Source organism: Colletotrichum tamarilloi, assembly GCF_030869305.1.
Source record: "Colletotrichum tamarilloi strain Tom-12 chromosome Unknown Scaffold_2.1, whole genome shotgun sequence".
NCBI lineage: Eukaryota > Fungi > Ascomycota > Sordariomycetes > Glomerellales > Glomerellaceae > Colletotrichum > Colletotrichum tamarilloi.
Window position 1 is genome coordinate 1,535,344 of NW_026849385.1, and position 13,346 is coordinate 1,548,689.

The 13,346-nt window shown below is 50.0% G+C and overlaps 5 protein-coding genes across 5 annotated transcripts, besides 1 other annotated feature; 2 read left to right on the forward strand and 3 right to left on the reverse strand.

Annotated features, from left to right (window-relative positions):
- Positions 1 to 1,519: 1,519 nt before the first annotated feature.
- CTAM01_01146 (uncharacterized protein) lies at positions 1,520 to 1,816 on the forward strand (the record flags this gene model as incomplete). Its single annotated transcript, XM_060517189.1, has 1 exon — positions 1,520 to 1,816. The coding sequence occupies one exon, from the start codon at positions 1,520 to 1,522 to the stop codon at positions 1,814 to 1,816; it is 297 nt and encodes a 98-aa protein (XP_060388651.1).
- A 1,586-nt stretch (positions 1,817 to 3,402) lies between these two features.
- Positions 3,403 to 3,477: a sequence feature (Short protein (CTAM01_01147, KAK1512217.1) was converted to a misc_feature.).
- A 1,394-nt stretch (positions 3,478 to 4,871) lies between these two features.
- CTAM01_01148 (uncharacterized protein) lies at positions 4,872 to 5,852 on the forward strand (the record flags this gene model as incomplete). The annotated part of the gene is made up of 3 exons (XM_060517190.1): positions 4,872 to 4,919; positions 5,217 to 5,405; positions 5,631 to 5,852. The coding sequence occupies 3 exons, from the start codon at positions 4,872 to 4,874 to the stop codon at positions 5,850 to 5,852; spliced, it is 459 nt and encodes a 152-aa protein (XP_060388652.1).
- Positions 5,486 to 5,674, reverse strand: CTAM01_01149 (uncharacterized protein; the record flags this gene model as incomplete). The annotated part of the gene is made up of 1 exon (XM_060517191.1): positions 5,486 to 5,674. One exon carries the CDS (start codon positions 5,672 to 5,674, stop codon positions 5,486 to 5,488), a length of 189 nt encoding a protein of 62 aa, XP_060388653.1.
- A 3,466-nt stretch (positions 5,853 to 9,318) lies between the features above and the next one.
- CTAM01_01150 (uncharacterized protein) lies at positions 9,319 to 10,792 on the reverse strand (the record flags this gene model as incomplete). The annotated part of the gene is made up of 2 exons (XM_060517192.1): positions 9,319 to 9,559; positions 10,575 to 10,792. The coding sequence occupies 2 exons, from the start codon at positions 10,790 to 10,792 to the stop codon at positions 9,319 to 9,321; spliced, it is 459 nt and encodes a 152-aa protein (XP_060388654.1).
- Positions 10,793 to 11,863: 1,071 nt separating this feature from the next.
- Positions 11,864 to 12,007, reverse strand: CTAM01_01151 (uncharacterized protein; the record flags this gene model as incomplete). The annotated part of the gene is made up of 1 exon (XM_060517193.1): positions 11,864 to 12,007. One exon carries the CDS (start codon positions 12,005 to 12,007, stop codon positions 11,864 to 11,866), a length of 144 nt encoding a protein of 47 aa, XP_060388655.1.
- Between the last annotated feature and the right edge of the window lie 1,339 nt (positions 12,008 to 13,346).

Sequence of the window (13,346 nt, forward strand, 5' to 3'; positions counted from 1 at the left end):
ATGTACATACGTACAAATGCTTATGAAAAAACAAGAGACGAAGCGAAAATAGGGTCAGGCCAGATCCGAGGATGAGAAGGTGGCGGCCATGGAAAAGCTATGGGCAACGAGGAGGAAGAGCCAGACGTCCAGTTCCGGTCCGGTCCAGTCCAGTAGTCTCTCTCAAAGCTGGGCCAGCGCAACGCAACGCGACCCAGAGACGGGAGCAGCAGTAGACGGGGATGAGGATAGGAGGGAGCGAGAAGGACAAGCGAGCAACCAAGCGACCAAGCAAGCAATCAATCAATCAAGCAGGAAGCCTGTGTGAGTTGAGGGAAGCCGGGACGGGGAACGGAGATCAGGTTGGGTTCTGGGTCTGGGGCAGCAACAATTGGAGGCTCTCAGTGTTTGGATGAAAGCATGGGGCCGTGGTGGTTCCTCTTCCTGATGGCGGCGTGTCTGTACGTTGTATGTACGGTACAGAGTGGTGGTCCACGGTATACCGGTACGGAGAAGTGCAACGTAAGTGTACGAAGTACGCACAAGAAGGGTAGGTCGGTGTGAAAGTCGGAGAGGTACGGATAGTACCAAGTAGAGGAGGGTGAGGGTGAGGAGTAGTGTGGTCAGGTAGGAGGAGGAAGAGGTACTTGGCAACCCAATGTCGGGATCTAAGTCGTTGGGAGTCGAGGTGTTCGTATCCGTAGACCTGGGGATGTATCTGTAGAACCTATCTTGGGTGTCAAGGACCAAGGACCAAGGAAGGTATCCGTAGTAGTAGGGTAGGGACTAGGAGTCTGCTGGGAGTGGAAGGGCGGAAGAGGAGGCGCGGCGGCGGCGGCGCGCGGCGAGGGACGGGAAGCTCGATTCGAGTCGGCTCGAGAAGTCTTCCTACTCGCCTTTGGGAACCCGATGTGGTGAGCGGTTTGAAGTGTTCCCGGCTGTGTGGTTCTTGAAACTTGGGAAATGGGATTTTCCCACTCTGCGAATGCGCCCGGATGCCCAAAGGGTCGGCTTGGAACTTGAAGGGGGCGGGGATCAGCGCGTTGGGCAGAGATGGAGCTTCCGCTATTTTTGCTCTCTCTCCTCTTTCTTCGGGTTGCGCTGCCTTGGAGGTTCGACGGGGGTGACGGTGTGAGCGAGGTGGGGAGGGGGATCTCTCTCTCTTTCTCTCCGACTGTTGACTTGCGCGTAGAGGAGGGAAGAAAAAGAAGGTCGAGAAAAACGTCAAATTCTCAAGCGGCGGCGAGACGGATGGATGATGATGTCCCGGTCGCCATATACCTTGCTCCCGCGCAGAGAGTAGACGAGCGCCACGGCTACAAGGTACACGCACGAAGTGGAGGTGTCGGCACGAGGTACTCGGTACGCTTGCTCGACGGAGTAGGTATCCTTTACTCTAATGTACGATGGCGGGTTGGGTGTGTAGACTCGGATGTAGGGTGCGAGAGGAAAAGCTGGAGGCAAAGGCAGAAAACGGGCACCACCCGTCCCAAGGCGGTCTGCTTTTGGTGGCCTGGTCTGACTCTTGTTGACTACCCGTATGCAAGTACCTATCCTTCTCTTCGGTCCTCTATGCTTCTTGGAGCTCTGGAGCTTGGCCGAGGGGTACGCGATGTGGTATCTGAAAGTATCTCAAGCTCCTGGATGTGTGTGGGATGCGGTGGCGACAGGGGTGAGAGTGACTGAGGGAGACAAGGCAGGGAGTTACTTTCGCGACAAGTCCATCAGTCTTGGACTCTTCCGCCGGAGAAAAGAGAGTAGGAGAGAGAGAGAGACAGAGAGGACCACCTGGGAAATCCAATCGACCCTGCCAAGTCGAAAAGTCTCAGAAAGCTAGCAGGGCCAAGGGGGGGTCTATGAAAAATAGCAAGGGTGGGTTAGGAGGGACGAGAAGGGGGGATAAAAGGGGAAAAAAAAAAAAAAAAAAAAAAACCGCAGCAGCAGCGCGGCGACTTTACACTATCTGGATAAGTCTAGGATTGGGGGAGTCGAGCTAGGACGAGGGATCTTCGTGAGCGAACGAGGGGGGGTGTGGGTGTGTGTGTCTCCAGTACTGTTCCCTCTACCGTCTACAAGTAGGTACCGATTACTCCGCAGCACGTCGTGGTCCTCATCGTAGTCGTTCTTGGAGTTTGCTTTGCGCGGTGTGGGAAAAATGAAGACGAAAGGAGGGGCGTGTCCTTAACATCCCCCCATTTACAGCCTCCGCCGTTTCTCCCACGCGCGCCGCCCTGGAAATGGACGTGAAAGAGGGTGGAAGTGCGTGCGTGCGTGCGTTCCTAGTGACATGGGGGGTTGGAGCAAGCGCGTGTCTTGCGTGTGAAGCTGCTGCTGGCCCGACTTGATCTGCTTCCTCCCACAGCCTACGTACAGGTAAATCCTCATATACACGCGCATGTACAGACAGAGGTATGGTACTCCTCGTGTACTGTGCCGCGAAGAGTACCGTTTGGGTTGAAGCACGTATGCCCCAGTCGGTATGCTTGTCTTAGGAAGTCTTCCAACAGCCTGGGAATCTGTTCTTGTGTTGCCGATGGCTTGCTCGGTCGTTTGGTCGCTTGCTGAGAAACTGCACTGCGTACCTGGGCGGCGGATATGCGGTGCTAAGCATAGTAGCTAGAAACTCTCTTCTCCCACATCAACCACGCGCACACAAACAGAATGCCTACACTTGCGCAGCAGTCAGGGCTAGTCGTACGGATACTGCGGTAGCGACAAGTTGGCGACTGTCAGGGATGGGTAGTGCCCGGCTAGCAGACCGACTCAAGGCATTCCCCAATGCCATTCCTATTCCCATTCCCGACACCACTTCCCAAGCTTGTTTGGATCCGATGCAGCACCAGTTCTCGTCGGCTTTCCAAGGCACACTGCCAGTTCCGGACGGGACGCGCCGCACGGAGATGCTGTCGGGAGCAAAGGGGGGGGGAGGGGGCCCGGCGCGCGAAAGACTCATGGATAACCGAACCTCAGAGACGAGACCATTTTCATGCTCTCTGTTTCTCTCTCCTGGTTTTTTGCCATTCTCTCCGAATCTCTCGGTGTGTTCCGTCCGATACTTGCTCATGGAGTCATGGACCGGCGCATTCTGGATCATACTCCATGCCAGAGTGCCAGACAACTGGGGAAAAGTGGTCACGGGATTCGAGAAGGAAATTTGCTTTTCAGCAACGGCCGTGCAAAGGAATGTCCAAGTTCCGCTTTTTCTGGGGCTCTGGTCCCCCTCTTGTCTTGTCTTGATCATTACGTCGCTGGTGGTCCACGAGGGGCCAGCTGGCCGGTGTAATGTACGGTGAGCTGACGTATGGTTGCGGTGTGATAGCAAGATGGCAGGTCCTTGCAAAAGAAGGGTCTGCTGTATTATTAGGTTTTCTTTCGGTTTGGAAACCCGCGGGCGTGCGATGCGATGCTATGCGAAGGAACGGGATGGGCAGGCAAACAAAACGAGTGCGGAGCAGCGACATGCAATCCATGCTCCAACTCGCCCAAGCAGTCAAGTAGTATCCGTTCGCAGTGCGCCGCCTCGACTCGTCACTTGACCGCTGCGCTGTGCTGTACTTTGCTTTGCTGTGCTGCTTGCTGCCATGCCGGTGCTGCTGCTGCGCGCAAGATACTATCTTTGGTGCTTCGCGGGTGCCGACCGCTAGACTGGGCCACGGTTGGATAGGACGAGGCCGTTCGTGGCGGGCGTGGCAGGCGTGGCGGACGTGGCGGGCAATTCTTCCCAACACTTTGCCATCCTCAAGCGATTCGACGTGAGTCGTGAAGAGAAACAAGCGTCGACGTTATTTTAGCGGCTTGAATGTCGTACACAGGGCCCTTCCTTGGTGGCGGGCGCGAGGCGAAGAGTACCAGGGGGAGTGCAAAAAGCCTCTTTTTTTTTTTTACTCTCCCTTTCTTCGTCGCTCTCTCTCAACCTCTCTCATTATCTCTCTTCATTTCTCGCTCGCTCGCTCGCCCGTCCCCCCAGGTCTGGGGTTGACCCTAAATCTGACGAATAACGTTCCCCATCGGCGATATAAAACCCAAATGCATGGACGAAAAGGCCCGTTCGTTTGCTGACTACGTCAAAGTCAAGGCGGAAAAGGCCGGAACAGAAGGGCTGAAGATCGGAGCTGGCCTCCGTCACTGTGACTGACGAATGTCAAGAGAGAGAAACATGGTGTGGTGGGCGCGATGTTGTCGCAGGACGGACGAAAGTATGCGACTCGCCAAAGTCAAACCAGAGCCAAGCCGGCTAGTTGTTGGCAAGCATCTTTTGATAGTGTGGGATACGGATACTGTATGTCGAACTGCTGCCCAGTAGTAACGATTCATTCGCAGAGACGGTGAACCGTCTTAGAGCAGAAAACTCGCTCCGACGCCATGGTCCAAGGGACCGGTACCTGGGAAGCACGGAGGGTGCCTGGAAAGACTCGGAGCGCCGAGGGACCTGCCTTGCTCGCGCTCGACTGGGGTGACTGAGCCTTGATGTCGGTCTGAGCAGCTTTTTGGAGATGTGGGATGAGATGGGATGGGAGGGGTCCTCGGCAGGCGGGCGAGGGACAGGGGGTGTGTGGAAAGCAAAAGATGACACCAGCTTGTCCAGATTTGCTTGTTGTTTGTTGGTGCGAGTGGTGGTCTGTGATGCCTTTTTTTTTTCCTTGCTCGAGGATGGAGGGATGGAGGGGGAGAGGTTAGGTTAACCACTACCGAAGTCACTCACGAGCGGAAGAGCCAGTAGAGCTGAGGGTGGTGGGCAAAGTCCATTTGCTCGCTGATGCCCGCTTGAGAGGAAGTAAGGGAGCAAGGATGAATGCTGCCCGTCAGTCGTGGTTAGCTGCCGAAATGGAGGTGAGGGGCCCGAGACAGACTGACAGAAGCAGTCTTGCCTGCGGATTGCCCGCCCTATCCTGATGTCGGCGGTGACGGAGAGGCCAAACTTTGAGGAAAGTGTGTGTACGGTATGTGTGTGATGAGTGCCAGCCGAAGGTTGGCGAGAGTACGGTAGAGTTGGCCAACAGAGTTGAAGTCCAAAAGCGTGCTGTACGGATACGGGTATCGCCGCCTATCATCGTCGACATGCTCGTGTATCCGTACGTGATTCCGTCCGTTGATATGTACCAAGAATGTCTTCCATCACGCTCATGGGTGCTCTTGTTCTGCTACCCACTAGGGGCGCGATGTTTGCTCTTGGTCTGCTGACCAGCTGGCTGTTTGAGTCTGATTCTGATTCTTGGTCCTAGTCTTGCACGTCTTAGGTCTCGTCGCAACACTTCAAGCCTCTTCTGGACAATGGCGGCCTTCGCAACGGGGTCGATGGAGCTGTTGGAGCTCTTCCCTTGCGGGGCGCAGTAGAAAGGCCGCTCCTGTCGGCCGGGACGGTCAAGACTTCAAGTCACCTGGGCGGCAGCGGTGGCCTCGACAAGCGACACACAAGTGTACTCGTGGTGCGGTGACGTCGCAGTGAGAGAACCAGGTAGCTTTCAAGTACTGTCAGCCCCTCACTTTCTTTTGGAGGGGTGGATCGCTAGCCGACAGTCCGCGCCGAAGGTCCGCGTACTCGATACCGCTTTGCCTGGCGGTTGAGGCGCAACATGCGGCACACCTTGAATGCGCCGGCTCGTACTCGATACATCAGTCTGCGATTCATGGCTGACCTCTGGTATACACAGTACACGGAAGAGCAGACCATTGTCGGGCAGCTCATGTTCCACATCAATGCTCATCGGTTCTGCAATATGATCTTGGTCTCTCCGAACCATTCGACTCCTGAGGAACCACTCGAGCGCACCGACTTTCAACTTGAGCAGATCGTGGGGCCTCAAGTCTTCAATACGCGCCGTGAGTCGTCTGCAATTCGGCAAAGAGGAACCCATCGCTGTGGAGCTGGTTAGTGGGTTTTGACCCCAGAACGGTTTGAAATTTTCTTTCTTCTCCCCCACCCTCAAGTCGCGGTGGTCCCCCCTCTTCCCACCTCTACGGTTTTGTAGTTTGTGAGGACTTCCAATGAGCATCGAATGCTGCCCTGTAAGACCCTACCCCACACGACGGATTACCCCCTACGACGGATCACCTAATTTAGACGATTTTTTCCCTCCTTTAATACTACTACTACCATAATATATAAGTAATAAATAATTAAAAAAAATTATAAAAATTATATTAAAATTACTAATAAATTTACTATACCTAAATATATAGAAGAATATATTAAAAATACGCAATATAACGTCGGCTTTAGTAAGTTAATTTAAAAGGCTATTATAAACTAAGGAATTTTTTATATTACCCTCTCGAACTAGTTATGAGGTATTACAATAGTTAAGAAGTTAAAGGAGGATTATTAAAGGCTTAGTAAATACTAAGAGTAATCCCTTATTTATTAAGTAATTTTATAGGGCTAGTTAGGGTTTATTTTAACTTATATTTAAGTTAAAGAGTTTATAATACGTATTTTTTTAATAAAGCGGTAACTAACGCTTATTTAGAAAGAAGTAACTAGAGGGGTTCTTATATAAGAATTTTACGCTCTTAATACTATAAGCCTATTATATAAATTCTAAATATATTAAGTTTATTATTATTAACGTTATATAAGCTTTTTAAAAAATCTTAATATTCTTAAATATTTATAAGATCTTAATATCCCTCTATTAAAATATAAATAAAATAGGATTAATAAAAAAGAGTAATAAAGACTATTTAGTACTAAGTAAGTTTAAGAAGAGATTTATTTATATTTAAATATTAAGAGACCGTACTTAGACTTTTATATTTAAATATATTTTTATAAGTAACTAGTACCTCTTACTATTAGTAATTTTTAAAAAGTAAACCGTATAATAATAGTAGTTTTTTATAAAAATATTAAATTATACCTCGTAAAGCTTTATATTTTTTATAAATAAGTAGATTTTAAATATAATTAAGTTAGAATAGCTAATTAAAATATTTATCTTATAAATAGAAATAGAAACTAAAAAACTCTTATCTAAGCGTTTATTTATTATTAATAGGTATAATAGTTACGTTTTTAACGATTTTATATAGTAATATTACTTTAAGGATATTTACTTATATTATTTATTACTATATTCTAATTATATTACGTAGCCCTTAAATATCTTAGTATTTTTATTACTTAAAATATATTACTATAATAGGCTTATAAATTGCGGCCTCTAGCTTAATTTAGTACTAATTAAGAAGTAGAACTTCTTCTACTATTATTTCTAGGCCTAAGTATAAGCGTTTATAAAGTAAAATATATATACTAGTTAAAAAGTAATAGGGCTATACTTTATTAATATATAATAGCCCCTATTTAGTAAATTTATTATTATAGCGTAGTTTATAAACGTTTTATAAGTATTACTATGAGAGCCCTTATTTTTAAAAGTATTTAAAATATTTTAAGATTATAGTATTATTATTTTTAAAAAATTAGGAAACCTTAGGAGGTATTAAAAGCTCTAAGTACGAGGTAAGGGTGAGGATAATTTCGATTTTATTATTTATAAGTTAATATTTAATAAGGTAAGTAAGTAATTAAACGCCTAGAACGTAGCCCTAGCTAATACTTAATTAGTTATTAAGTTACTAGAGGTTTAAGTATAATTATATAAGCTAATTATAAAGGTAAAAGTACGTTAAGATTTAAATAAGTAATTTATACGAATTAAGGCTATTATAAAAGTAAAGAGGGAAGCTAAGGCTTACTTATAGCGCCTAATTATAGTCCTAATACTTATAAACAGTATAAAAGAAGCTTAATTTATTAATATATATTTAGAATTTTAAATTTAGTAACGTTATATTATTAATAATCGAATTCGTAATTATAAGGTCGAAAAGTCGAAGTCTGGAAAATTATCTAAATTAGGTAATCCGTCGTAGGGGGTGATCCGTCGTGTGGGGTGGGGTCTTAACTTCCAGAAAACAGAGGAAAGTGTCTCAGAGTTTGTTGGCTGTCACTTGTGGGTGGTGTAACTCCTTGCAGCAGGATCCGTTGCTTGTCTGGCTGAGAGCTTGTCAAGACTTGTGAAGATGGCAATTGCTCCATCTCGAGTTGACTCGTTCTCTTGAAAGACCCCTTCAACCTCGACCTAATTCAAACGGGAGGGCAACAGCGCCAAGGGACCATTTTGCGTGCTCGGCAAGTGATAATCGCCTCAAGTCCGTCCCGGATTCGGATTCGGCAGCACCGGCGAGCTTCAAAGGCACGTGGAATCATCGGCCGTGTGTCGAAAGTCTGTCCATATCGACAGAACCAAACATTGGTTATTTGTCGTGTCGTCTGTAACAAGGTTTCGTGAGGCAACGTGGGCCAGGCACGCTACCATGTTGCCCTCTTGTCCAGGTACTGTGCATTGTCTCGCTTACTACTCTGAACGGAGGTCCTTTGCGCATCATTACACAGCGCGAATCCGTCACTGTACGACATCGACATTTCTGTCATTGTCGGTGCGCAAGTGCGTCATGTCCAACACTTCAGGCTCGAGCTTGGACATGCAGTTGCAGGTACAGCCACCTTGTCTCTGGATGCTTGTCCCAAGAACATGTCGGAGGCCGAAAACCCCATCGACGAGCCTCGGATTATCGATAATTGACAGCTCATCGGGGGCTTTTTGGGGCTGCGGCGGCCAACGCGAGATAGCTGCGTGCGACAGATGCGAGTGCTGATATAAGATGCGGCGGATATGGTCCGCAAGTACATGGCTTAGTACCCTCCAGCCTCGAGCGAAAGAGCGGCCCCCTCCGACTAACTCCAAGTTCATTGCCGCATCTTGCTTGTTAGTGAGAGGCTCGTCATCCAGCAGGGGGGATGAGAGGAGAGAGAAAAGAGTCACGCCTCCAAATCTCCTTAGCTTCGAAAACGGGTCAAAGGCTACCGAGCCCAGCCCGAGCGCAAGGTACCGAGGAAAATCCTGTGGAAGATCCCTACCTCGTCCAGCGACTGGCATTTGGGGCATGGTCAACGTGACCAGCGCAAAGCAGCCGACTCTAGTACAAGCGCGCTTTTAGTCGTGACAACTCTGCGTGCGAGGCTGGACAAGTGAGGCGTGCGGTCGTCAGTGGTATCACGGGACGTGGTGGCATGCAAGCGGTGTGCCGCTCTGGCAAAAAAATATTGCTGAGGTCGTCGTCATAGCCATAGCAATTGTTGCCAGTCCCGATCACAAAGTTATCACATCCATAAATCTCCACCAATGCCTAGCCACTCGTCGTACGGATAGTGTAAAGCAATTTACAACGCCGTTACGCCAATGAACTGTATTCAAGCTTGTTCCCTGGGCGGGCTGTCGGCATCTCCATTTCGTTGTCGGGAGTCATGGAAGCACCCGTCGCACTCGAACCGTCTCAATAAATGCCCGACTGTGGTCTCTGAGAGATAAATGCGACCCCATGGCCTGGGGCTACGTCCGAAAGGGGCACAACCGAGTAGCCAGTGAAGTGTGCCCTCGAGATATTCATGGCAAACAGCTGTAACAGGAGGTACTCGTTCTCTGCCAGCTGTGTTGCAGGGTCCTCACAAGGCTTTCCCTGGAAGTCTTCAGCAACACCCAAAAATAAGTAGCACATATCTTTTTCTCCTCTGCCGCTGCCGATATCAGATATAATAGAACGTACCCCATGCCTTGGTTAATGTGCGTTCGCAGCGGTTGCGGCCTCTCATCGAGGACAATAAGATTGAAAGTGCCGAGCGTCTCTCTTGCGAACAAGGGCAAAGGCGGTTGAGCTGGTAAAATGATGTCGGAGTTCGCTCCGTTGGCAGTGCCTGGTCACTTGTCCTCTCCAAAGTCCCCGGGCTCAACGCTGGGCAGAATACCTCACGGCCGGGCCCTTCGAGATGAGATCACTTCGCCAATGATTTAGGTTTCCGGCACCCAGGCTTCTCACATAAAGTCCAATAAACACCGTTTGCTGCCATGAATGACTGGACGGTTTTGATATGTCAATCGACCGTGCAAGTGACACAAGATATGAGCCGATACGACCCACCCAACAAGGCGCCAGCGTTGTTTGATGACATCCAGCTTCGTCTCGTATCTGAGAGACTCCATCAAAAGGACAAAGTCGCCTGCCAATATTGCTTTCAAATCAGTCACCGCCTTTTGTAGCCTGCGGTCGTGAGTAGAGTTCTTGATCTGCAGACGCTGACGACCATCAGTGGGCCGGTGTGGTTGACGACGATGGCTATACGTCCAAATTGGCTGGTTCCTATTAGGTTCCAAGTCTAATCAGCAGAACGTTGTTAGTCCACAAACCCCCGCCATGTCAGTAAGCTTGAGGTCATAAATCCTCATTTCGTCAGAGGATTACGCACAATTCCGCGCTGGCTGCAACTGCCGCAGCATAGGCGGCTGCTCGCCCCTGGGGTTTCGTTCGGGAAACGGTGAGTAAACTGTCGCGTCGCGAGATGTGCTGGCTAGATCTGTAACCGTATCACAACTTTCCTCTTGGGCTGCCATGATCGCCAAGTAAGGTTCTGGGGCGCAGATGTTATCCTGTGAAATCCTTACCCTCGATGAGAATATCACTTGCTTTGTATGTATGGCTTCAGCTCCTCTATCCCAAAGTGACTGAATGATCTTCGGGCTCAACCTGTTGCCTACCCAGAAGCCGCTATAGGCAGACGCTGCACAATGACAGCCATCGAAGCAGCTATTCCGTTCTGCACCAAGTAGCGGACAGGGCAGTATCGGGGATGGGGTGACTTTGACTCGAAGGTTGCATTGCTAGGCTGTTCCCTGTAGCATAAGCCTGCCGACTTGCTCTCAACGTCCGTGGGCTTAGCTGCAGGAAGCCGTGCAGAAGGGCGGCGCGGCGGCATTATGAGCTGCGTATCAAGCACGCCGGACAGGTAGGGTCCTGGGCAAAGCGTCCGAGCACAAGCCCACCATGAGGTTTCGAGACAGGAAGTCGATGTCTCCCCCATCCATTATTGTGCAAGAAAGGATACAGTGTCGTCAGAGACAGCATGACGGGCGCACACAACCACCAGAAGTCTGTGGCAGACTTATCCGCGAAGGTGCCCTTGTAGGGATAGCAGGTCGGCGAGTTGCGCCGGGGAAGACGGAAGCTAGACTTCTGTTCGTCTCGTCTCAAAACTGCCCGTAGTGTAGTGTAGAGCGGCTCGACCAAATGCGAGGCAGCCGTTGGGCGGTTAAGGAACTCAAAGGCGTGTCCACGAAGGAAGTGGCTGTCTTCCATGGAACGCGGGATGCGGGGAACAAATCTAGTTGGAGGATCGACAGGGTTCGCCTTCAATAGTCGCATTGACGACCGAAGTTTGTCCTCCACGACGCCTGCCGCTGTTCCTGACTGACCCGAAACTAGCCTGCCGTGACTGCTTCGAAGTCCGCACAGCCATTGTTCTTCATCTCCATGGGGGGGGGGGGGGGATTTGATATTCGTAATGGCTGATGACTTGGGCGGGAGCCGCCACACATAGGCGACGTGCATGCCCGGCTGGCATCGCCTTCGGCAGCAAGCCTTGCAGCTTGGATCAGTATCGGTGATTGCGAGTGAGCTCCTTCTCCGATTCTGGCTGGTGCGGTCGCTTTCCCAAAGGGCCCAAAAGAGCAACCCGAGGAGATGTTGGAGGTTCGGAGATTGGTGCACCGCCGACTGGAGACGAAGGTTTACCAGGGTTTGCTAGGGTATCTGAGAGAACCAGGCGGCCATGTCGCAAAATTCAACGCATTGTAGATAAGACGCAGGCGGCAAGCCTCTTGAGTCCTTGACTCCTCATTCTCTTGATGCTCCGGGCGGCGGCAGGCGTCGGCTTGGTGCGTTAGAACGAACCTGTTCCACTGTTCCACAGAATACTACCGTTGTGCTGACGGTCGGTCTATCGAAAATGACATCTGAACATTGGCGATGAGAAGAACAGCCGTGCCGATTACGGCTTAGGTCGCAACGGGCGGGGTGGGATGGCCGTCGGAGGTACAAAGTACACCTGGCCTAGATATGTTGCACTGTTATCATAGGAGCGCCAGTCATATGGACTGTTTGGTTTCTGGCAATCCTGTTTTGAGGCCAGCATGTGTTGCCGCAGAAGGTTTTCTTTCAGCCCAAAAACTACCCGAGAGATTGCCTGAGCCGTAGGGCGCTCGCTGGTAAGGGAAATAATCGACCTTGTTCCCTGCAATATCCGATAGCTTATTCGTAGTTACTCTGAAGCGACGGTATGCGTATACACAGCTGCGGCTGAAAAGCGAGGATTTACTTCCATTAGACGGATAGGTGAGGGTTGAAAGCCAATCCGTAGGATTAGAGTAACAGCGCAGACCCGCTGGGTGCCCCTCGCTTTTGTCATTTCTCAGGATCTTTCGGTCTGCAGCGCACAGGACCTGTTCTCCGAACCTTGTATCAAGATGCCTTCGGATTTCAACAGCAACCCCTCAGGTTTTGGGCCGTTGTGTTCTCACGAGCTGACACACCAGGCTGCCCACAAGCAATGACACCTTCAAATCTGATAATCAAAACGCGCTTTCCTGTCTCTTGAAGAATTCGGAACCTCGGTTGGCGGTGTAAGATATTCGACAGTGGTCCGAGCTTGGTTCATTTTCCGATCACGCACTTTAATCAGGCCATTATTCGTACTGTCACACCGAGACCAAGGATCAACATTGTTCGTCTTGACCGGTCAAACTAGCAGGCGTCTCCGGTAGTTTCCTTACGAGTTCCGTGTGTGCGAGTTGGCCAGTCAAGAGACTCGAGACGTGGTCGTTAGAAAAGGCTTCGTGACTTGAGCTGTGGCAATGCTTTTCGGCCGGCATTGCGTCGATCATCCCGAGCTGCGTTGGGGGCCCTCGCATATCATTCGAAATTTCAGAGGCAGCGCCACAGGCGGGAAGGCAAGCACCGCAACGGGAACGGAGCGTGTTGTGTCTTGGAATAGCAGCCGCATTGCTTGCTGAACCAGTCTTCTTTGCAAACAAGCGCCTGGAATAAACGTGCCTCCTACCGCAGGCGGCTGACACGTATGTCGGTCAAGAAAATCGCACCAGCTGGAAGCCACGTGGCGCAGGTGCTTTGTTGATAGAACTTCGCCCTCAAGGTTACTTAAAACGTTCTAGGCAGTTGTCGGAAACGACAATGACTTGTGTGAGTACATACTGCCGTGTATTCGGTACGTCCAGCTTTCATAGCGTCCGGGCCGAATCAGTTCCCCGTCGAATAACGCTTCTGGCGTTCCGTTGCTGGAGACAATTTCCAATTTAGATCCGGGGCCAAGAGCTCGAGAAGGTTGAACCGCCGTTCCATCCCCCGAGACTAAGATCAAGTAGTCGCTTAGCCAGAAGCTGAAACGAAGCCACCGTCATAATGAAGGGGATTGCTCCATCCAGTCACGTCGAGATCCTGGACATGAGGTTGGCACG